General features: G+C 48.4%; 1 protein-coding gene across 6 annotated transcripts in view; it reads right to left on the reverse strand.

Moving 5' to 3' along the window:
* The window catches only part of LOC138295275 (uncharacterized), a 304,183-nt gene that overhangs the window by 19,012 nt on the left and 260,306 nt on the right, over window positions 1-24,865 (reverse strand). For 4 of the 6 annotated variants that reach the window (XM_069233470.1, XM_069233468.1, XM_069233467.1 and 1 more), the window contains 2 exons: window positions 19,790-19,960; window positions 15,135-15,305 (listed from right to left, as the gene is read on the reverse strand). In XM_069233470.1, coding sequence (XP_069089571.1) covers window positions 15,135-15,305; window positions 19,790-19,960 — 342 coding nt within the window. Of the gene's footprint in view, window positions 1-12,184; window positions 15,306-19,789; window positions 19,961-24,865 lie in introns of those variants that run through there. The other 2 variants (XM_069233471.1, XM_069233469.1) reach the window with 2 other exon arrangements.

The raw sequence follows: 24,865 nt of genomic DNA on the forward strand, positions 1-24,865 counted from the left end.
CCAAGGGGAGGGTGCAGTGTATGGATAAGGTAGGACATATAGTAATGTGGTTTATATGTCCTGACAGTGAAATACTGCCAATTTCGTTTTTTCACTATTGCAAGGCCTGTCTCTCATAGGATAATATGGGGGCTACCTTTAAATATGATTAAAGTGTAGATTCCCCTAGAGAGTAGATGGACATGTGGAGTTTGGGGTCCCTGAACTCACAATTAAAAAATACATCTTTTAGTAAAGTTGATTTTAAGATTGTGCGTTTGAAAATGCCACTTTTAGAAAGTGAGCATTTTCTTGCTTAAACCATTCTGTGACTCTGCCTTGTTTGTGGATTCCCTGTCTGGGTCAGTTTGACAGTTGGGTTGTTTTTCACCCCACACCAGACAGTGACACAAAGGGGGCTGGGGTGTAACCTGCATTTCCTGATTAGCCATCTCTGCTAGGAGGGAGGGATGGAGTGGTCACTCTCATCTGAAAGGACTGTGCCTGCCTCTGACAATGCCGGCTCCAACCCCCTGCTGTGTGTCTGATGACTTGCCTGGGCAAGGCAGGATTTCACAAGTAGGTGTGAGTCCCCTTTGAAGAAAGGTGATTTCAAAGACTAAAATGGGTATAAGAAGGGCACCCAAATCTACAGACTTTAGAAACACTTCTGGAACCAAGAGGAACCTCTGCCTGGAGAAGAGCTGATAGCTGAGGAAGACGTGCTGCCCTGCCTGTGACTGTGCTTTGTGGAGCTTTCCTGCAGTGCTGCTTCTGCCAGAGTAAGAGGGCAAAGACTGGACTTTGTGTGCCTTCCATCTTGTGAAGAAATCTCCAAGGGCTTGAGTTAGAGCTTGCCTCCTGTTGTTTGAAGTCTCAGGGACAGCAAAGACTTCTCTCTGCCAGCACCTGGAGTCTCTGGAGAGACTCCTGCTCTGACAAGTGGTGCCTTATCCAGTCCCTGGGCCCTTGAAAGGAAAGCTGGTGGAAATCCAAGGAAATCGACTTCGGATGACTCCGGACCGACGCCGCTGCTGAATCCGGTAACGCCGCCTGCACCTGACGCCGTGACCTTCGCTGGAACGCGACACTCTTCGCAGGCCCGTCGCTGCAGCAGCCCCCCTGAAGTACGCGACTCCGTGGAAGTCGCCGCACCACGTCGTGACTGACGCCGCTTGAAGTGCACGGATTCAACGTTTCGCACAGACGCCGCGATTCCTGACTTTGCGCCTCGGCTTGTTTTCACTCTTCACCAAAGGTACTGTACTTGGGGGTCTACACGACTCCGTGTCCGGCGCCACTGGTGTCGGCTTGTTGGGAACGACTCCGTCACGATGCCGTGTTAACATCTCATTGAAGCATTTTGGTTTCTAAGCGCTATTTTTGAGTTTAATCTTTAAAAAATCATAACTTGACTTGTGTATGTCGGATTTTTGTAGTTTTGGTCTTGTGTTGTTTAGATAAATATTTCCTATTTTTCTAAACCGGTGTTGTGTCATTTTGTAGTGTTTTCATTAAGTTACTGTGTGTGTTGGTACAAATACTTTACACCTAGCACTCTGAAGTTAAGCCTACTGCTCTGCCAAGCTACCAAGGGGGTAAGAAGGGGTTAGCTGAGGGTGATTCTCTTTTACCCTGACTAGAGTGAGGGTCCTTGCTTGAACAGGGGGTAACCTGACTGTCAACCAAAGACCCCATTTCTAACATTGGTGATCAGCGGTTGGGATTTGGACTTGTATTTGTACTTGACATACAATAATTAAGTGTACACTACTGTTTGAGTTCAGACCACTACGTGACCACATACTACTTGTTTGGTGATCTTTTGCTTTTTCTCTTAAGGACTCCTTTTTGTTTTACTTCCATGATTTTGCTGATCCCTTGACTGATTCTTTTTACTTCATTGGGAACTTATTTTCTGCCTTTGGAACTTTGCACTTGTGACCATCATGTCTCAATCTGGAGATGCAACAGCTGGAGCTGTGTTTGAAATAGAGAAACTGAAGGAGTACTCAGTTGCTCAATTGAAACAGTTCCTTAAAGATCTTGACTGTCCCACTGAGAGCTCCACCAGGGAGGGGGAGCTGCAAAAGGCACAGAGGGCCTGGGTGACAATCAAGAAGGCTGGAGGGCACACAGAGGAGGAGAATGTGGGTGGGGAAGTGCAGAGGATACACAGTGGTGTAGTGGAGGTACCTGTTACGCCTGGGGGGAGGGTCCGCAGGAGGGGTAGCAGGGTGTCATCCAAGGGTCTGACTCCTGAAGAGTTACAGGACAGACAGGCAGAGAGGGCTCGCCGGTTCAAGGAGTTGAGGATGCAAAGGGAGAAGGAGTTGGAAGAAAGGAGGAGGGACTTAGAGATCAAAAAGAGGATTTGGGCTTATGAGCTCAAAATGAAGGAGCTGGAAGTCATGAGAGCTGAATCCAGCTGGAATGGTGGCAGCAACAATTTTATATCTAGTGCTGCTGAAGAAGTGCACATGCCCAGAGATGTGGTGCCCTACTTGAAGGAGGGAGTTAACACACACCAGGAGGTTCAGGGGTATGAGGTAGCTCCAGTGATGCACAGGGTCCCTGAGGTGGATTGGGGAACTGTCATGGGGAGTCATATTCCTACTGGTGGGAGGGACACTCTACTGACTCTAGATGAGAGTGACAGGGAGAGGGGTTCCCCCAAGATATAAGTCCTGGTTATGGAGTGTGAAGACATCCCAGAAGAGTGTGGGTTGAGTGTCAGGGACAGTCGGGTACTGTCTCACCAGTCTCAGGAGGGTGATGTGGGGTGCTTTTTCAAAGCAGAGTCACTGGATGGTTGGGTGAAGGGTACTTTGGTTAATTCATGTAAGGGGCTGAGTGATGTAATTGCTGGAGAGCATATGTCTAGTCCTTATTTTCCAGAGCTACGCCAACACCAGGTGGAGTGTGAGTTCTTTGACCCCAGGGAGCTTACAATGGAGGCAGACCTCTTGGTGAGTACCAGAGAGTCTGAAGAGGCATTTGGGGGGGCTCCTGAGAGGAGTGGTCTAGGTATTTCCCAACCAGGTGAGGTAGGGAAGGATTGTAGTGTCCCAGGTAGGTCCCAGTGTAGTGGGATGTGTGAGGGACCCCATGTCCAGTCTCTGAGGAGAGGGAATGGGGATGGGCTGAGGTCCAAGGTGCCCGAGATCCGGTCTCAGGTCCTGGAGGGTTCCATGAGGGAACACCGGGAGGGGAGCCTAGCCTGTACCATAGGGCCATCTGTTGAGGGAGATCCCACAGTGTCAGGAGAACTTGGGGGGGGCGGCTGTAGCCAGCGTCCCACCAGTTCTGGTGTCTGCCAGTACCACTCCTAGTGAGGGGTTGCAGATGTCCAGACAGAGGATTGAGAGGGGGTTGCGGACCCCAGTGGAGAACCTGGAGCGTCAGGGGTCTGCTCTGCGAGCAGAGCCCCCCATGAATGACCTTGGTGAGACCATTTCTGGGTTGGGGGGAATCCAGACTCTGTCAGACGGGCAGAGGTCAGGAGACCTGCGCCAGCCAGACTCTTGTGTGGCCCTTCGGGACAGTGTGTCCCTTGAGGGGGGTAAGTGTGCCCCCCTGGAAGTCCTGGTGTGCCAGGCAGTGGTTCAACCGCAGGGTGGTGACCCTGGGTTGGATGACCAGGTTCAGAGGGTAAACTCTGACCTGGTGGGGGGTAGGTATGCCCCCCAGGAATTCCTGGGTTGCCAGGCAGTGGTCCAGTCTGTGGGTACAGACCCTGGACTGGAGGATCAGGTGCAGGGGATAAACCCTGACCTGAAGGGGGGGCGGTTTGCCCAATCACCCCCCCTGGTCTGATTTCAAGGGGTACTCTCCCTGAGGTGGGGGTGCAGAACCCTGAGAGTAGGGGCAGGGGAGAAAGAGCCTCACCCCTGGCCCTAGTGCAATCTAAGGGTACAGACCCTGGATTGGAAGGCCAGGTTCAGGGTGTCCCCCCTGACCTGGAGGAAGGGGCTACTGTTAACAGTGCCCATCCCATGTTGTCTTCTGAGGGGGCCACTCCTAGTTGGGGGGTGCAGGACCCCAGAAGGGAGGGCAGGGGGAGGGAAGCCTCACCCCTGGCCCTGGCCCTGGTCCAACCTGAAGGTACAGATCCCAGGTTGGCGGACCAGTTGCAGTTTAACAGCCCTGCACTGGTGGAAGAATTGTGCAGGACTGCTTCTACAAGCACCCTGACAGTTTTTTACTCTGGGGGTGCCGCTTCTGCAGGGAGGGTACAGAGCCCCAGAGGGGAGGACCAGGGTCAGGTTGTCATCCCTGACCTGGTGGAGGAGAGAGTGGTCAAAGGGTGCCAGGCACCTGGGGCTACCGCCCCCCACTCTCTACAGTCACAGTGGTTAGAGAGGCCTGAGGTCGGGCTCTCATCCCTGACAGTTGTCAGGGGTCACTGTGGCTTGCTGTCCTGGTGGACAGAGTTGCCCCTGGGGGGGACGAGAGTCACACCCCGGGGGTGGAGTGGGCAACACCACTGTGTTGGCCCTGGTGGTGCTATCTGCCCATTGGGATACATCTGTGAGCAAAGTAAAGTTAGGTGCTGCACAGATGGTGTCTGCAGATGTGGAGAAGGGTTCCCCATGGGTTAGCTTAGTGGGCCCTGAGAGTATGGACAGAGTGATCCAACTGGAGTCAGGAAGGCGTAGAACTGGAACATGCCCCTGCTGTTGTGGGCCTGGGTCCTTGTTCTATCGCCCCAATCAGGGAAGTACATCAAGGTATTGATTGTTCTCCCCTGGCTTTAGGCTGGTAGGGGGTCGTGTTGGACTTTTGCTTATGCAGGGTCATCCCCAGTCTTTTTGCCTCCTGCCTCATATTTTTTTCTGACCTGTTGCTGTTGGCTTTTCAACTCTGAGCACTTTACCACTGCTAACCAGTGCTAAAGTGCATATGCTCTCTGTGTAAATTGTATGTAATTGGTTTATCCATGATTGGCCTATTTGATTTACTAGTAAGTCCCTAGTAAGGTGCACTAGAGGTGCCAGGGCCTGTAAATCAAATGCTACTAGTGGGCCTGCAGCACTGGTTGTGCCACCCACATAAGTAGCTCCGTAATCATGTCTCAGACCTGCCGCTGCAGTGTCTGTAAGTGTATTTTTACACTGTAAATTCGACTTGGCAAGTGTACCCACTTGCCAGGCCTAAACCTTCCCTTTTCTTACATGTAAGGCACCCCTAAGGTAGGCCCTAGGTAGCCCCAAGGGCAGGGTGCAGTGTATGGATAAGGTAGGACATATAGTAATGTGGTTTATATGTCCTGACAGTGAAATACTGCCAATTTCGTTTTTTCACTGTTGCAAGGCCTGTCTCTCTCGTAGGATAATATGGGGGCTACCTTTAAATATGATTAAAGTGTAGATTCCCCTAGAGAGTAGATGGACATGTGGAGTTTGGGGTCCCTGAACTCACAATTAAAAAATACATCTTTTAGTAAAGTTGATTTTAAGATTGTGCGTTTGAAAATGCCACTTTTAGAAAGTGAGCATTTTCTTGCTTAAACCATTCTGTGACTCTGCCTTGTTTGTGGATTCCCTGTCTGGGTCAGTTTGACAGTTGGGTTGTTTTTCACCTCACACCAGACAGTGACACAAAGGGGGCTGGGGTGTAACCTGCATTTCCTGATTAGCCATCTCTGCTAGGAGGGAGGGGTGGAGTGGTCACTCTCATCTGAAAGGACTGTGCCTGCCTCTGACAATGCCGGCTCCAACCCCCTGCTGTGTGTCTGATGACTTGCCTGGGCAAGGCAGGATTTCACAAGTAGGTGTGAGTCCCCTTTGAAGAAAGGTGACTTCAAAGACTAAAATGGGTATAAGAAGGGCACCCAAATCTACAGACTTTAGAAACACTTCTGGAACCAAGAGGAACCTCTGCCTGGAGAAGAGCTGATAGCTGAGGAAGACGTGCTGCCCTGCCTGTGACTGTGCTTTGTGGAGCTTTCCTGCAGTGCTGCTTCTGCCAGAGTAAGAGGGCAAAGACTGGACTTTGTGTGCCTTCCATCTTGTGAAGAAATCTCCAAGGGCTTGAGTTAGAGCTTGCCTCCTGTTGTTTGAAGTCTCAGGGACAGAAAAGACTTCTCTCTGCCAGCACCTGGAGTCTCTGGAGAGACTCCTGCTCTGACAAGTGGTACCCTATCCAGTCCCTGGGCCCATGAAAGGAAAGCTGGTGGAAATCCAAGGAAATCGACTTCGGATGACTCCGGACCGACGCCGCTGCTGAATCCGGTAACGCCGCCTGCACCTGACGCCGTGACCTTCGCTGGAACGCGACACTCTTCGCAGGCCCGTCGCTGCAGCAGCCCCCCTGAAGTCCGCGACTCCGTGGAAGTCGCCACACCACGTCGTGACTGACGCCGCTTGAAGTGCACGGATTCAACGTTTCGCACAGACGCCGCGATTCCTGACTTTGCGCCTCGGCTTGTTTTCACTCTTCACCAAAGGTACTGTACTTGGGGGTCTACAGGACTCCGTGTCCGGCGCCGCTGGTGTCGGCTTGTTGGGAACGACTCCGTCACGACGCCGTGTTAACATCTCATTGAAGCATTTTTGTTTCTAAGCGCTATTTTTGAGTTTAATCTTTAAAAAATCATAACTTGACTTGTGTATGTCGGATTTTTGTAGTTTTGGTCTTGTGTTGTTTAGATAAATATTTCCTATTTTTCTAAACCGGTGTTGTGTCATTTTGTAGTGTTTTCATTAAGATACTGTGTGTGTTGGTACAAATACTTTACACCAAGCATTCTGAAGTTAAGCCTACTGCTCTGCCAAGCTACCAAGGGGGTAAGAAGGGGTTAGCTGAGGGTGATTCTCTTTTACCCTGACTAGAGTGAGGGTCCTTGCTTGAACAGGGGGTAACCTGACTGTCAACCAAAGACCCCATTTCTAACAGACAATATGCCACAAGTATCTCAGTGAGTACCCTCAGTAAGAAGGTAAGTAATATACACAAGTTATATGTACACAAACCCAAAATAGGTAAGTAAGAGTCAGAAAAGTAATGCAAACAGTGTAGAATTACAATAGGTTGCAATAGGCAAGCATAGGCATAGGGGCAACACAAACCATATACTCCAAAAGTGGAATGCGAATCACGATTGGACCCCAGACCTATGTGAGCTTGTAGAGGGTCGCTGGGACTGTAAGAAAACAGTCAGGGTGTCCAAGATACCCCACCCCAAGACCCTGAAAAGTAGGAGTAAAGTACACCTACTACCCCAACAGAGCACAATAGTCGTGATAGGGGGATTCTGCAAGAACAACACACACCAGCAGTGCACTGACAACGGATTTCCGGACCTGAGGACCTGCAAGGCAATGGGACCAAGTCCAATAGTCGCGCCAGTGTCCAGGGGGGCAGGAGCCCAGGAAACCCCGGATGAAGGTGCAAGGAAGCTGCCTTCGGATGGAAGAAGCTTGGAATTCTGCAAGAAAGAAGAGGACTAGGAACTTCGCCTTTAGAAGATAGATGTCCCACATTGTGATGAAGCTTGCACAGGTGTTCCCACGCAGAAATACCGCAAACATGCCTTGCTAGCTGCAAGGGTCGCGGTAGAGGTTTTTGGGTGCTGCTGAGGACCAGGAAGGACCAGGATGTCACCACTTGGAGGAGGAGACAGAGGGGGCACTCAGCAACTCAGAGAGCCCTCACAGAAGCAGGCAGCACCCGCAGAAGTACCCCAACAGGCACTTAGAATAGTGAACCGGAGTCCACGTGAAGTTACAAAAGAGGGTCCCACGACGTCGGAGGCCAACTCAGAGGGTTGTGCACTGCAGGACGGAGTGCTGGGGACCCAGGCTAGGCTGTGCACGAAGGAAATCCTGGAAGAGTGCACAGGAGCCAGAGCAGCTGCAAATCACGCAGTACACAACTTTGCAGTCTAGCGTGGGAAGGCAAGGACTTACCTCCACCAAACTTGGACTGAAGAGTCACTGGACTGTGGGAGTCACTTGGACAGAGTTGCTGAGTTCCAGGGACCACGCTCGTCGTGCTGAGAGGGGACCCAGAGGACCGGTGATGCAGTATTTTGGTGCCTGCGGTTGCAGGGGGAAGATTCAGTCGACCCACAGGAGATTTCTTCGGAGCTTCTGGTGCAGGGTGAAGGCAGGCTACCCCCAGATCATGAACCACCTGGAAACAGTCGAGAAAGCTGGCAGGATTAGGCACTACAATGTTGCTGGTAGTCATCTTGCTACATTGTTGCGGTTTTGCAGGCGCCCTGGAGCAGTCAGCGGTCGATCCTTGGTAGAAGGCGAAGAGGGAGATGCAGAGGAACTCTGGTGAGCTCTTGCATTCGTTATCTGAAGAATTCCCCAGAGCAGAGACCCTAAATAGCCAGAAAAGGAGGTTTGGCTACCAAGTTAGGTAAGAGCCTATCAGAAGGAGCCTCTGATGTCACCTGCTGGCACTGGCCACTCAGAGCAGCCCAGTGTGCCCCCAACACCTCTGTTTCCAAGATGGCAGAGGTCTGGGACACACTGGAATAGAACAGAACATATTAGAATAGAAAAGAATAGAACAGAATAGACTAGACTAGAACAGAACACAATAGAATAGAATAGAATAGAATAGAATAGAATAGAATGGAGCAGAATAGAACAGAATAGAATAGCTTAGTATAGATCCAAGTATCAGAAAGTGTCATCCTGCCAGAGTACAGAGATGTTGCATGACACCATCCAGCTGGTTTTAACATGAGATATATGATATGTAATTCAATTAACCCTCACCCTGGATATGTGACCAAAGGTTGTCAGCACTGACATCACCATAGGGAGAGTGGATTCAGGGTTCCACAGACACAGTCCATCTACATGGACACGGTGTGAGCCCCACGGGGTAGTGTGATGCCCCACTCACTTTTCTTACTCCGGAGCCTACAGGCTAAGTCATCGCCAAGGCAAAGACCAGGGGCAACACTGGGCCCCCCTGTCTAGTGTTACATCTGATGGACCATTGTTGTGAGACCACATAACTCATGCATACCATGGCTAATGGCCACATGTAAAATAACTTTATCCATCAGAGCATTTTGGGTCCAAACTCCAGTTTTCAAAGCACCACAAACTACCAGGACCACAAGATGGTGTCAAAAGATTTATCAATATCTGTTGAAAGAAGGACCGCAGTTACAATATCCTGTGGCACCTGATCCCTGACATGAAGCAGGCTCCATAAATTAAGGGAGGTGTTTCATCCTGGAATAAACCTGCATTGATCTGTCTGCATCAAATTCAGTAAATGTTGTATTCTAGTTGCCAATAATTTACCTAGTATGTTCCCATCTGTAATAGTTAATGACAATGTCCAATCGGACCTCAGAGTAATGGGATCCTGACCCTGTTGGTGCAGCACCACAGTCACAGGCTCTTTCAGTATTTTGGATAAAATCCCACTACCAAACACTTCGGTATACATGGTGAGCAGTCATGGCGCCAACTCTGTTTTATATGCCAAGCCCTTGGAGAGCACTTCTCAGCAGAGCCAGAGGGCCGCAAGGCAGCAAGGTAACAGCAATGCTGCAGTTCTTCTCAGAAAAGCAGTCCAGGTGAGTCCTTTGGGCAGCCAGGCAGTTCCTTTTGGCAGGTTGCAGGTTCTGGGGCAGGGTGTCTGGCCAAAGGAATATCTTGAGGTGTCTAGAAATGTCTAAATTGGTGGGGTCAGGACTCCAACTTATATACCCAAAAGTGCTTTTGAAGTGGGGTAGAATTCAAAGAGTGGTTTTGAAGTGCACAAGGTCCCCTTTCAGTACAACCCTGTGTGCCAGGGTCCCGGTACGGGGTTTGGCAGTCCACTGTGTGGGGGCAGGCCACTAGCCTTTGAAATGTAAGTGCCAGGCCCCTCCACCCTCCCAGCCCAGGAGGACTCATTCAGCATGCAGATGTGTGCAGGTGTGACTGAGTGTCCTGTGTTTGTGGTTGTCTGGGTGAGGTGCACAATGGAGCTCTCAACCAGCCCAGACATGGATTGTAAGGCACAGAAGGATTTAAGTGCAGAGAAATGTTCACTTTCTAAAAGTGGCATTTCTAAAATAGTAATATAAACTCCAACCTCACCAATAAGTAGGATTTTGTATTGACATTCTGACCACACTAAATATGACCTGTTTACCCCTTTCTGATCAGAGTCTACCACCCAAACAGTATATGAGGGTAGCCCTAATGTTAGCCTATGAAAGGAGCAGGCCTCACAGCAGTGGAAAACAAATTTAGGCGTTTTCCACTACCAGGATATATAAAACACACAGGTATATGTCCTGCCTTTTACCTACACAGCACCCTGCACTATGGGTTACATAGGGCCTACCTTAGGGGTGATTTATATGTAGGAAAATAGGAGTTTTAAGGCTTGTCAAGTACTTTTAATTGCCAAGTCGAAGTGGCAGTGAAACTGCACACACAGGCATTGCAATGGCAGGCCTGAGACACGGACATGGGGCTCCTTATGTGGGTGGCACAATCAGTGCTGCAGCCCACTAGTAGCATTTAATTTACAGGCCCAGGGCACATGCAGTGCACTTTACTAGAGACTTACAAGTAAAGTAAATATGCCATTTGGGTATGAGCCAATGTTACCATGTTTTAAGGGAGAGAGCATATGCACTTCAGCACTGGTTAGCAGTGGTAAAGTGCACAGATTCCTAAAACCAGCAAAAAAAGTGTCAAAAAGTGGAGGGAGGCAGGCAAAAAGTTGGGGGTAACCACCCTAAGGCTGTCAGGACTAACACTATTCATGTTCTGTTGCATTTAGCGCTATTTCTTAGTGCAAAATGCATCCATTTTGGACACAAGGGAGCATCTTTGCACTAGCAAAATAGAGCTAAATGCAGAATTAATCTTCATGGGTAATTCTGTGCAATCCCCCAGAATTTTGGGGTACATCTGTTTGCTTGCACTATACAGAATTATGCATGTTACACCCACCCCAAATAGCAAGTACTAGGATGTACCATCCTGAGTGTCCTCCAGAATCGTGTACAATCCAGCTGAGTCTATAGGGGAACTATGCAGCACATATGGAACCCTGCTGCTATCCATACCAGGGTGAGGCTCAAATATGCGGAGTAAGTTGTCCCATATAATTTTCTGTGTCACTTCTTTTGAATTTAGTCAACTCTGGTTCAGTGAGATGAGTCTCTTGAGGGCGCTTTACATGTATGTTGTGTCTCCTCAGGATAGAAAAGACCCAATGCCTCTTGGCCGGGGACCCTAAGGCCCTAACATTCCAAGGCTGATAACTGCAATCTGTCCATTAGCTGTAAAGTTAATGAAGGTCACGCCCACCACTGCCCATAAGTTCACAGGGGCCTCTGGTCCCACTAAGTGGGTCTCAACCCTGCCACCAATCCCTGGGTCACGTGAAGATCCCCACAGTTTTTCAGCATCCATCCGAAGTGAGTACCCCCTTTCCAAACACTACAGTAGGACTTACTTACTTCTTGTGAAAAGCTTGTGTTAAAGGCAGGTGGTCTGTATCACACTGTGCTACAGTGTGTAGGCAGGTATTTTGTCTCACAGATTACCGTAGCACGCCAGGGTTTTGGTGTTCGAGACCCACCCGAACAAACCATGGGCATAGATGATTTCCACTATGGTAATCCTTAAAGGGCTCTATCAGTAAGGATTTTATATTGTTTGGAAAACTGCATTTTGTACATGTTTGTAATTTTATCACCGTACATTGGATGGTTGACTTGTAGGAAGGCTTATGGTCAACACAGAAGGCCTGAGTTGGTTACGCTGACAGGTTAATGGTAATGGTTATAGGCTGGATTCTCTATAATGAAAAGTCACAGTAAAGGCAGTAAGCCTGACATACTAATTGTGAAAAGCACATGATAAGTTCAGTAAGCATTCACAGGTACATTGTTATTGCTCTGTATGAAGGCCTAGGCTAGGTATCTGTTTACACAGCATCCCATGGACTATCATATGAGGCAAGGGGTTTGGTGCTGGCTCCCCCCTGACAAACTGTGGGAATAGAAGACTTGTACTGTCAGGATACTTGCTAGACCCTTTTCAAGTGGGATAGCATTGTTTTGCACCTGTAATGTGCACTATGTAATGTTATGACTGGACGTCAGATGGATACCTTGTGAGAAGGCTTTTGTGCAATACAGAAGGTCTCAATTGGTTATAGCGACAAGCCGTTGATAACTGTTATAGGACTCATTGAATCACTGGGAAGATGTTCCAATTCCATATGTCTGATCTGTTTATTAGGTAAAGTTACAAGGCCTGACATTGATTGTGAAAAGCGTGTTAGGGTCAATGGATATTTAGGGTGGATTGTAGTTTCTCTGTATAAAAGCCCAAAGACAGATATTGTGTTCCATGAAATATCAGAGATTAACTTGCGGAAAATGTTGTAGTGTTTGTTACAGCCTCTGAGAAAACCTAAGGGAAGATTTGCATTGTAATAATTCATGCAAGAGTCTCTTCTAAGATGTCTGCCAGGATCTAGTAATAAAACCCATCATTAAATAATACAAACATCCATCTACATAAATACATTTCCATATAGATACATAGAGGAGTTTGGGTCAGCTCTGTTTTGCCACTGATCTGGGTGTCGTTTGCACTTATGGGGTAGTGGCTCCGTCCACAGTAGTCATTGCCTCTCTTGCCCTGTGGATGATGGCATTTTCTGACCACGCGTGTACTTCCACCAGAAAATGAATGTGCTTCAGTGTCAGAGCTGGTTGGCCAGTCCTTTAGTCTTCAATTTTCTCTTTTATACTTCCCCATTTCATTTCTTTGCTTCGATACTACCGTTGTGCAGGGAGTGCTGTTAGAGGACGGTTCTGACCATCTGGTCCGCCCTGATTTTTCGCTTTTTGAGGAGCCTCCTAGTCGGGGACTCACACACGGTAAACTCATGGTAAAATGGACTGCGTGTGTTTAGTGCTGCTGCCGCCGTGCGAAGGAAAGGCTGCTGAGGCACAGCAAAAGAGGGAGGCCCCCGGGTTGGTTACACATGATCATGTGTGCACACTCATGTGCACCCATGTTAGGGCTGCGCAGGGAGAATTCTTGTTGTGCGCAGCCCAACAACTGCTAGCCTGGATAGGCCAGAGGTGCAGGCCTGCTGGACACTTCCGCCCCCACTTAAAAGATCCTGCACAGGGTTGAGCTCTCTCTCTTGGCTGTGCTTCACTGCAGACGGGTAACTGGAAGAAAGAACCCCCTGACTGTCCCCCTTGAGCAGGGACTCTGCCCCTGAAGGACGTCACGCCTGGAGAGGCACATGCCAGTGCCAGGTAAGCTGGCCCCTTACCCCCCTGAGGACCAGTTGGGGGAAACACTGAGCTGGCGCAGGGAGAGTGCGCTGCCAGAAGAAAAGGAGGGCCCTCTAGAATTTGGGACCCTTCTAGGCCAGGAGGCCTAACAACAGGGTCCTGGTGGCAAGGGCTTGTTACCAGAAGCGAAACATCACCAGAATCACAGAAATCAGCCCTTGGCAGCCCAAGGTACCAAGGGGAGAAGGGCTCTGACTGTTGACTTTTCCAGAGGCATTGACGAAGCCCGTGGGGCTTTACTGCTGCTCCAGACTGTGCCCCCGGGGTGGTGCAGGGCCAGGAGCTGCCCCAAGAGGAAGAGGAGCAGCGGGAGTGCTGTGGCACTCCCTCACTGGAGGAAAAAGGGGCCCCAGACCCTTGTGAAACCTGGCCCGTTCAGGGAGGGGGGCCATCACGCACCCCCCTCGCCGCAATGGTGTAGGGACCCCAGACCCCATCCTGGAACCTCCTGCAGCTGAAATAAAGTCAGGGACTGATGTCACACTCCCAGTGAATATCATGGAAAGGGGCCCCAGACCCCATCCCTGGGACCGGCAAAGAAGAATGGCTAGGGGAACTCCGCTGTGACCCCCGCAAGATGGTTGCCAGCTGTACAAGGAAAGAGGAAGCCGGGAAGCCCTGTTGCGCTCCCCGTGAAGATCAGTCTCATGGGCCCTCAACCCCATCCCGGGGTCCCACGAGAAGCGAAGATGCGTAGGAGCTCCAGACCCTATACCGTGGCCCCAAAGATGCAGAGGAGAAGGGGGAGTGCAGTTTTACTGTAGAAGAGTCATGATGATAGCTAGGATTCCTGTCACTTTGTGCTCTTTGATGTATGTATTGACATTTTGACCTTTGTATTTATGGTTTTATACGAAGCATGCATTGTTTGTGTTACTCACAATTCAGTAATTAATGACTGTTGTAAGTTAATGTGTTTTACTTTTCTGTCTTGGTGACATGGTTGAATGTACAGTTCTTTGGTTCACAGAGTAAAGACTTCCAAATGCATAAGCTTCTTACATCTGGACTAAAAATAAATGCTATTGTTAAAAGTATCTATTATGCAATATTTTGCTCTTTATGACTTTTAAGCTGACTGCTTACAACTTAAACTGCATTATTCTGGCTCCACTTTATATTCACTGTGAGATGAAATGCTTGGTCCTCCTGCCAGGGCATAAATGAGAGTTTGCAGATATATCTGATATGGGATATTGGAGGTTGAGAATGGTCATAGACCAAAGACGAGCAGAGAGAGCAGTCCACATGTACTTTGTTCAGCAGCAAAAGGTAAAACGTGGTCTTGATTTTAAAGGTGATGAGAAGGTTGAGAAGGTACGTGCGTGGAAAGTTAGCAGATATCCAGGCCAGGTGTTTGCTGAGGCTTCGCTGGGGAGCAAGTACATCATGTAACAATGAGGATTTAAAGGGGCCATCAGGGACAGAATCTCAAAACCAAAAGTGGCATCATTACACAAAGCAACAGTCTAGATGTCCATTGCTGGTGAGTGTTGGCTGTGGAGGCTTGGTTAAAAAGAAGTGTTTTCAGCTCTACTTGAGGCCTCTTTAAAGGTCAGCACAGATTCATTCACATACAGTCCCAAACCCCACCATCAGAGCCTCATTGGCACCTAAGCAAACTGACAAGTCTGACCACACTGAACATTGTGCCAAGGAGGCTGGGGAAAAGTGCACTAGTACAACAGACCACAAATTCTAACAGTGATGAATACACTAGAACACAGTCCTACTTTTTACAAAATGTGAGGACTTCCTCCTACATCGAAAATTGTGAAATTCATTCTCAGAAGTTGAACGTAATGCCGCGGATGAACGTTCAAGAGATATTTGCAGCAAAAGCTGAGCTTACTCCTGTGTCTGGACACTGCGGCTGGACTGTCTCAGTCCATCAAACAAGCCTCTCATTCCAACATCCCCTAGTTCATTATCTGCCAAGTTCAGATCTAAGAGGGAATGGTTCATAGAGACCGCAGAGCTGAGATCTTTGCTGCAGGCGCTTGTGAAGGAGCAATGAAGTAATCTGCAATAGACAAACGAGAAATAAATACACACATTTCAAATGGGGTACTTATCTCAAACAAAAAGAACACATCATAATTTTGCTTTTTTTTAAATTCTTTATGGAAAGGTAAAAAACTACTGTAATCAGCACTGAAGCTTCGAGAGTCACATCACAACCCAGGCACTAAGTGTAAAATTTCCCAGCCTTTGAGAAGAGAAGCTACAGTCCTACCAAGAACAAGAGAGAGAGGTTTCTGATGTCTTTCTTTACTTGAAACAAACAAAAAAGATTATATTACAAAACCACATTCAGAACACTCAGAACAAAAGGTAAACAAACTACAGGACATCAAGTGATGAATACAACACATCAACTGTGTCTCAGCCTTAGAAAGCTCTCTTTCTCCATTTCCTCCAGTTGGAGACTGCATTGTGTGCGGACAGGCACAGCCCTTTCAGGTATAAGTGCCAGCTCCTCCCTCCCCACTCTCGCCCGGGAGACTCATCAGGATATGCAGGACAAACCTCAGCTCCCTTTATGTCACTGTCTAGAGAGAAGTCACAAACAGCCCAAGTGTCAGTCTGACCCAGACGTGCATTCCACAGGCAGGCAGAGGCACAGAATGGTTAAGCAGGAAATGCCCACTTCCTAAAAGTGGTATTTTCAAACAATCTAAAAACCAACTGTATTTTTAAATTGTAAGTTCAGAGACCCAAACTCCATATTTCTATCTGGTCCCCATGGGAAACTGCACTTAAAAGATATTTTAAGGCAGTCCCCATCTTAACCTATGGGAGAGATAGGCCTTGCAATAGTGAAAACCAAATGCGTCAGTATTGCAGGACATGTAAAATACACCAGTACCTGTCCTACCTTCTAAATACACTGCACCCTGCCCCTGGGGCTACCTTTGGCCTAGGGGTGAATATATGTAGTGAAAGAGAAGGTTTGGGCCTGGCAGTGGGTACATTGGCTAGATCGAATTGGCAGTGCAAAACTGCACACATAGACACTGCAGTGGTAGGTCTGAGACATGTTTACAGAGCTGGTCATGTGGGTGGCACAATCAGTTCTGCAGGGCCACTAGTAGCATTTGATTTACAGGCCCTGGGCACCTCTAGTGCACTTTACTGGGGACTTCTAGTAAATCAAATATGTCATTCAGGGATAACCAATCATAATCACAATTTATACAGACAGCACTTCTACCTTATCACTGGTCAGCCGTGGTAAAATGTCCTTGGTACCAAAACCAACAAAAACGAAGTCCGCACACACTCAAAAATACAGGAAGCAGAGGCAAAAAGACAGGGGCTACCGCACCAAGGATGCCAGGTCTAACAGTGGTAGTGTTGGCTGGGTCCATTTCAAAAGCGTTGCGCCAGTCAGCTTTTGTGATTTTGTTCCAGTTTCGGCAGGGCAGATTGATTCTGGTGGAAGCTTTGGATTGCAGTGTAGGGATTTGTAAGTGTTGATGAAGTGGCCGGTCCAAATGAGCGTGAGTTGCAGTTGTATTTAATGTTGTTGCTGGTGGTAAAGATTGAATACAGAGTGTGCCCTGCATCGTGTGTAGGATCAGTAACGAGCTGGGAGAGTCCAATGTTATTCAGGCTCTCAAGAGGTCTGTGGAGCAGTGGTCTGTGGTGTCCTCCAAGTGGAAGTTGAGGCCTCAGAGTAGTATAAAGTCCTTGAAGTTGATGGTGAATGGAGCGAGGAAGTCTGAGATGAGGTTGCTGAAGCTCAATTGTGTTCCACCTTGTGTGTATGCTTGGTCACCTTTCAAGGTGAAGCTGTTTGCAGAATGAGGTGCATGTGTTCCATGAAGGGGCTGGCTAAATCTGTGGTTGTGGTCCATTTGATGGTGTCTCTGTTCAATCAATTTATCAATCAGTCAATCAATCAGGTTCTTGTAGAGTGTGGCATATCACCCGTAAGGGTCTCAAGGCGCTGATGGGGGGTGGTAGCAGTTCAGTTAAAGGACCAGGTCTTGAGGTTCTTCTTGATTGAGGTAGTGAGGGTGATTGCCTGAGATGTTGCGGAAGAGTGAGCAGTGAGGTAAGAGAAGGAGCATACTCCGGTTCAGTTCTTGCGGATCCTTGGGGTTGTGGCAAGGGCCAGTTGGGTGGAGCAGAGGTGTCTGGTGGGCGTGCAGAAGAACAGGCGGTGGTTGAGGTATGAGGGTCCAATGTTGTGGAGGGACTTGTAGGCACGCATGAGGAGCTTGAAGGTGATTCTTTTGTGGATCGGGAGCCAGTGAAGGTCTCTTAGGTGAGTGGTGATTTGCCTGTAGTGGGGGATCTCCAGGATGAGTCTGGCCAAGGCGTTTTAGATTCTCTGCAGTTTCCTTTGGAGCTTTTGGGTGGTGCCAGCATAGAATGTGTTGCCGTAGTCTAACTTGCTGCTGACAAGTGCTTGGGTGACTGTTCCGCTGGACTCGATGGGGATCCATTTGAAGATCTTTCTGAGTAGGCAGAGGGTGTGGAAACAGGAGGATGAGACTGCATTGATTTGGGGGTTCATTGAGAGTGAGGAGTTGAGGATGATGCCGAAGTTGCATGCGTAATCGGTAGGTGTAGGGGGGCTTCCAAGTGTTGAGGGCCACCAAGAGCAATCCCAGTTGGAGGGGGTGGAGCCTTGGATGAGGACCTCGGTTTTCTCGGAGTTGAGTTTCAGGCAGCTGACCTTCTTCCATTGTGGAAGTTTCTTTTGGGGATTGTCGGTTGGTCAGTGAGGGAGAGGATCAGCTGGGTGTTGTCAGCATAGGAAACGATGTTGAGTCCATGTTTTCCGGTGACATTCGCAAGCTGGGCCATGTAGATGTTGAAGAGGGTGGGACTCAGAGAAGGGCCCTGAGGAACTCTGCAGCTCATCTCAATCAGTTTAGATGAGAACAGTGGGAGCCTGACTCTCTGGGTTCGGCCGGTGAAGGAGGAGCAGATCCACTCAAAGGCTTTGTCACGGATGCTGGCGTTGTGGATTTCAGTGCAGAGGGTGTGATGGGAGAAGGTCTCGAAAGGGGCCGAAAAGGTCCAGAAGTGATGAGGAGCATGCATGTGAGTGTTTGCTGAGATTCTGGTGCAGTGTGTTGTGAGGTGATAGTCTGGGTAGGCTTGAGGGTGTGTGCAGGCGGTGTGTGCAAGTGGGATGCTACAAGTGAAGTGGCACTGGATGTATGAGAAAGGTCCTACTGAGCTGTTTGGAGCAGACCAGCAGCAGAGGGTTGTTAGGCATCTTGATCGTGCGAATTGAGGATAGCTGCTGTGTAGTGTCAAGGACTAAACAGACGTGGCGCTGGGCGGAGTCCAGACTCAGACAGTCACAGATGGATTAGCCTTTGGTGTGCCTTTGGCACACCAGTGGCTCGGTCGAACAGTGGCCGCAATTAAGAAGATCCTGGGGTGAGTGCAGGGGCAATGGGCAGGACTAGAAAGGACAGTAGGAAGACTCAAGAAGAAGCAAGAAGATTTGGGAAAGCAGGTAAGGAGGAGGTAGGAGGGTGAGATAGAAGGGGAGAAAAGTGCAAGTTCTGTGGGGGCCTGAAAGGGCAAGCAGAGCGAGAGAGGAGGAGAGAAATAGCACAAGAGGTAGACAGAAGCGGTTGGAAGAAACGGTGCACAAGATGTAAATAAAAGCCCACAGATAGGCACAAAGGTCGGGGGAGGGAGGAGAAGAAAAGAGAGGTACAAATATGGAAGAAAAAGAAAAGATAACCCAAGTGTGGGAAAATGAGAAGAGGGCACACTTTGGAAAAAAGCGAAAGAGAGAGTGTGGTAAACAGAATTAGAGAAGTCTGAAGGCCCAGAAAGAGGCAAAAAAAAGGCATAGAGAGAAAGAGAGCCTGAGAGAGGGTGCAAGGAAAGTAAATGAGAGAGGAAGAGAGAGAGAGAGAGAGAGAGAGAGAGAGAGGAGGCTGCAGGAAGAGCAAGGTGGGGGTTGCAAGGTGCAAGGCCGGGTCCTGAAGGGTCTCGACTGGTCGGAGGACCAGACCCAGGTCAGTGGAGGGGGAAGCATGTCCTCGGCATAGAAAAAATACAAAGTATTACAAAATACAAACACAAAATAAAAAAGATCCCCAGCGAGTCAACAGTGGAAAGATACAACCCATCCAATAATAACCCTGTGAGGTTGAAGAGCTCCTGAGCAGGACAAAAACAGATTGGGGAGGAAACCACCAAGACATCCAATCATGAGCAAGGGACTGGACCAAAGTCCACTTAAAGTGCATTCTATATATTGGAAACAATAGATCTGCCTACAAACAGCTAAACCTGTTTTTAGCCAAGACCTAAAAAATGGGATGAAAAAGAACCTGCAACAGTAAGATAAAGAGACAGGCCATGTAGGGTGGTTGAGGAAAGGTACACGAGGTAGAATTGTGAATAGGGTGGCCAGGTATTCAGCATATCAGCATTTAACAGCACAAGTAGAGGGATTTAGAAAACGTGTAGACCCCAATTCAAGCACTGGGGACAGGTAACAGTACATAAAAACAGATTACTTACTCTAGTTTCTCCAGCCTGCAGTTCGGGTGCTTCAGCCCATCACACAAATGCCTGAGCCCGATATCCCCTAATGCGTTGTAGCTTAGTTTGAGCTCTTTGAGGCACGCGCTGCTGCCAAGAACAGAGGCGAGGGCTGCACAGCAGGAGTCAGTGAGGGAGCACATCCACAATCTACGTAAGACAAAGGAAGCAGTAAGAGAGTACACACACACACACACACACACAGCAGCGGGTAATGACGGAGGAGCATCGCACCACTGCTCAGCGCCAGCAAATGAAAAATAAATTGATAATAAAACAATCTAATTCTTATTTTATTTTTCATTCCATGACTGAGCCACGTGAGTGTAGGGAGGGGTCAGAGCAGGGAAAAGAAGCGGTTGGTACTTAAGTCTGCATGTCAGTTTGGCCGGCAGGCTTAGGACAGCCAAACCGACAGGTGCATTTCCATTCCTCCAACCTAGCTGTGTTGTACACCTGGGTAGAGAAAAGGCACAGGCTCCCTGTCCCTGAGCGAGCGTTAAACCAGCCCGCGCAGGCCAATTCTAGAGCTGCTCTGATGCTGGGTAATACTATGAGAACAGAGCCTGGATTGGGTGGGGAGTCTGGGAGCCTGTGCTGTGTGGCTGCCGGGAGCAGAGGAGCATTGAGGTAGCCAGCAGAGCGGGACTGAAAGTAGCAGCGGCAGGTAAGTGTCTTTTTTTTTACATTATTGTTTACTATCACCCCCCTCCCTCGTGCTGCTCCGCCACTTTCTATTGCAAGGAGCTGCTACTGCACACACAACCTGTAGAACAGTCGTTCCAACCTTTAGACTTCTGTGGACCCCCACTTTGTCATTACTGGAACCCGGGGACCCCCACTGAATCATTATTGGAATCTGGGGACTCCCCCACTGAGTCATTACTGAAAGCTGGGGACCTAATCTGTTAATATTATTTAATTTTCCAAGCAGTCGCGGACTCCCAGAGGAGGCTTCGCGGACCCCCAGGGGTCCCCGGACCACAGGTTGGGAACCACTGCTGTAGAAGATAAATCAATCAGTGAAGGAACACACAGGTAATCTAAGAAAGTGGAAGCAGTGAGGGATCACATCCACAACCTGCACAAGACAAAGGAAACAGTGAGGGAGCCAACACCCAACAGAAGAAGACAAAGGAAACAGTGAGGGAACACACACCCAACAGCAGAAGATAAAGGAAGTAGCAAGGGAGCACACACCCAACAGAAGAAGATAAAGGAAGTAGCAAGGGAGCACACACCCAACAGAAGAAGATAAAGGAAGTAGCAAGGGAGCACACACCCAACAGAAGAAGATAAAGAAAGTAGTGAGAGAGCACACACCCAACAGCAGAAGACAAAGGAAACAGTGAGGGAGCACACACCCAACAGAAGAAGACATAGGAAACAGTGAGGGAGCACACACCCAACAGAAGAAGATAAAGGTAGTAGCGAGGGAGCACACACCCAACAGCACAAGATAAAAGAAGTAGCAAGGGAGCACACACCCAACTGAAGAAGACAAAGGAAGTAGTGAGGGAGCACACACCCAACAGAAGACAAAGGAAGTAGCGAGGGAGCACGCACCCAGCAGCAGAAGACAAAGGAAACAGTGAGGGAGCACACACCCAACAGAAGAAGACAAAGGAAACAGTGAGGGAGCACACACCCAATGGAAGAAGAAAAAGGAAGTAGCGATGGAGCACACACCCAACAGCAGAAGACAAAGGAAGTAGCGATGGAGCACACATGCAACAGCAGAAGACGAAGGAAGTAATGATGGAGCACACACCCAACAGCAGAAAACAAAGGAAGTAGCAATATAGCACACACCCAACAGCAGAAGACAAAGGAAGTAGCGAGGGAGCACACACCCAACAGAAGAAGACAAAGGAAACAATGAGGGAGCACACACCCAACAGAAGAAGACGAAGGAAACAGTGAGAGAGCACACACCCAACGGAAGAAGACAAAGGAAGTAGCGAGGGAGCACACACCCAACGGAAGAAGACAAAGGAAACAGTGAGGGAGCACACACCCAATGGAAGAAGACAAAGGAAACAGTGAGGGAGTCAACACCGAACAGCAGAAGCTAAAGGAAGTAGCGAGGGAGCACACACCCAACAGCAGAAGATAGAGGAGGTAGTGAGGGAGCACACACCCAACAGCAGAAGATAAAGGAGGTAGCGAGGGAGCACACACCCAACAGCAGAAGGTAAAGGAAGTAGCGAGGGAGCACACACCCAACAGAAGAAGACAAAGGAAACAGTGAGGGAGCACACACCCAACAGCAGAAGACAAAGGAAGGAACTCAGCTAGAAAGAAAGAAACCCTCTCTTCCCGAACTCCGAACTTGTATGCTTAACATTATCCATCTGCATCTTTGACCTCAGCTGTACTCATATCCTTAATGCTTCACCCCCTCTACATAACAATTAATAGCCTGGCTCCCTTTATCCAACTCTCACATTTTCTGCACCAGTATCTGCAGTACGATACTTCCTTGTGTCTCACGGTCAGGGGAAATGGTGGTCTTGGGGAAGAAGAGTGAATGGCTTAGTTGTGCTAAAAGGCTGCAACAAGAGATTCACAGTCCACGTCAGCATGAGTGTGAAAAATGTAATGATAAAGACTGTGTAAAGGAATGAGTATGTGGTTAAACCTTGAAAATACAGACTGTGAAGGAGTCAGCATAATTGCAAAATATGGAATGATAAAGACTGTGTAAAAGAATGCGTATATGGTTAAACACTGAAAATACAGGTCGTAAAGGTGTCAGACCACAATCAGGAACAAAACAATGATAAACGGTGGGTGAGAGCAGAAGTATGTTATGTCTACTTTGCAGCCTCTTAATCTCGAGTCCTTATATTGCATATTGATAACTTAACTCATGATAGTTCAAATGACACCATTGATGTGATCCTGTTCGACTGCCTTTTTCTTTATCAGAAAGCAAACCTACCAATAGCAGTTAACATAACTTGTTACGGTTCTGTTTCTTACATTTGTAATGGTGGTTTAGATTTCATTTAAATTAATATCAAATAATTAGTGAGATAAAAATAATTTAAATGTAAATGAGAATTTTCAATATTTATACATTTAAATGTATTTAACTATTTTTTAGAAAATAATTTCATACATGGGTATTTTTTTATACGTTTCATAGGTTTTTTAGCAGGTTTTAAGAGTTTTTAGTATACAGGGATGCGTAGTAAATTGGAAAGTGAAAGATTTTAGGGTTCAAGGATTGGTCTTGTATGGGGTAGTTAACATTTTTTGGGATTCGGGGATAGGTAGAGCATGGGGGAAGTAAGGTGTGTTTAGGGTTCAGGGATGGTTAGAGCTTACAGGTACTAAAGAGTTTGAGGGCTCAGGGATGGACTTTGCCTGGAGATAGTAAGTGGAGTTTTAGCATTTGGGATGAGCAGCGTAACAGGGTAGTAAGCAGTTTTTAGGTTTCGGGCATGGGTACTGCACATGGGTAGTTTGTAGATTTCAAGGTTCAAGGATGGGCAATACATAGGGGCAGGGATGATTAGTATATAGTGATAGAAAAGGTGGTTTTCTGGTTCAGGGAGGTGTAGTCTATATGGACATTAAAGTGTTTTCAGGTGTCAGGCATGGGTGGTTTACATGGGCAGCAAGGAAATTATAGGTGCCCGGTAGCAAAACTTTGGGGGTGGTTAAGTGTGTGTGTGTGTGTGTGCATGCTTGTGTGTGGATGTGTGTGTGTCTGCGTGAGTGTCTCTGTGTGTGCCTGTCCCTGAGCGAGCGTTAAACCAGCCCGCGCAGGCCAATTCTAGAGCTGCTCTGATGCTGGGTAATACTATGAGAACAGAGCCTGGATTGGGTGGGGAGTCTGGGAGCCTGTGCTGTGTGGCTGCCGGGAGCAGAGGAGCATTGAGGTAGCCAGCAGAGCGGGACTGGAAGTAGCAGCGGCAGGTAAGTGTCTTTTTTTTAACATTATTGTTTACTATCACCCCCCTCCCTCGTGCTGCTCCGCCATTTTCTATTGCAAGGAGCTGCTACTGCACACACAACCTGTAGAACAGTCGTTCCCAACCTTTAGACTTCTGTGGACCCCCACTTTGTCATTACTGGAACCCGGGGACCCCCACTGAATCATTATTGGAATCTGGGGACTCGCCCACTGAGTCATTACTGAAAGCTGGGGACCTAATCTGTTAATATTATTTAATTTTCCACGCAGTCGCGGACCCCCTGAGGAGGCTTCGCGGACCCCCAGGGATCCCCGGACCACAGGTTGGGAACCACTGCTGTAGAAGATAAATCAATTAGTGAAGGAACACACAGGTAATCTAAGGAAGTGGAAGCAGTGAGGGATCACATCCACAACCTGCACAAGACAAAGGAAACAGTGAGGGAGCCAACACCCAACAGAAGAAGACAAACGAAACAGTGAGGGAGCACACACCCAACAGCAGAAGATAAAGGAAGTAGCAAGGGAGCACACACCCAACAGAAGTGGATAAAGAAAGAAGAGAGGGAGCACACACCCAACAGCAGAAGAAAAAGGAAACAGTGAGGAAGCACACACCCAACAGAAGAAGACAAAGGAAACAGTGAGGGAGCACACACACAACAGCAGAAGATAAAGGAAGCAGCAAGGGAGCACACACCCATCAGAAGAAGATAAAGAAAGTAGCGAGGGGGCACACACCCAACAGCAGAAGACAAAGGAAACAGTGAGGGAGCACACACCCAACAGAAGAAGACAAAGGAAACAGTGAGGGAGCACACACCCAACAGAAGAAGATAAAGGTAGTAGCGAGGGAGCACACACCCAACAGCACAAGATAAAAGAAGTAGCAAGGGAGCACACACCCAACTGAAGAAGACAAAGGAAGTAGTGAGGGAGCACACACCCAACAGAAGAAGACAAAGGAAGTAGCGAGGGAGCACACACCCAGCAGCAGAAGACAAAGGAAACAGTGAGGGAGCACACCCCCAACAGAAGAAGACAAAGGAAACAGTTAGGGAGCACAAACCCAATGGAAGAAGAAAAAGGAAGTAGCGATGGAGCACGCACCCAACAGCAGAAGACAAAGG

Source organism: Pleurodeles waltl, chromosome 5 (genome assembly GCF_031143425.1).
Source record: "Pleurodeles waltl isolate 20211129_DDA chromosome 5, aPleWal1.hap1.20221129, whole genome shotgun sequence".
NCBI lineage: Eukaryota > Metazoa > Chordata > Amphibia > Caudata > Salamandridae > Pleurodeles > Pleurodeles waltl.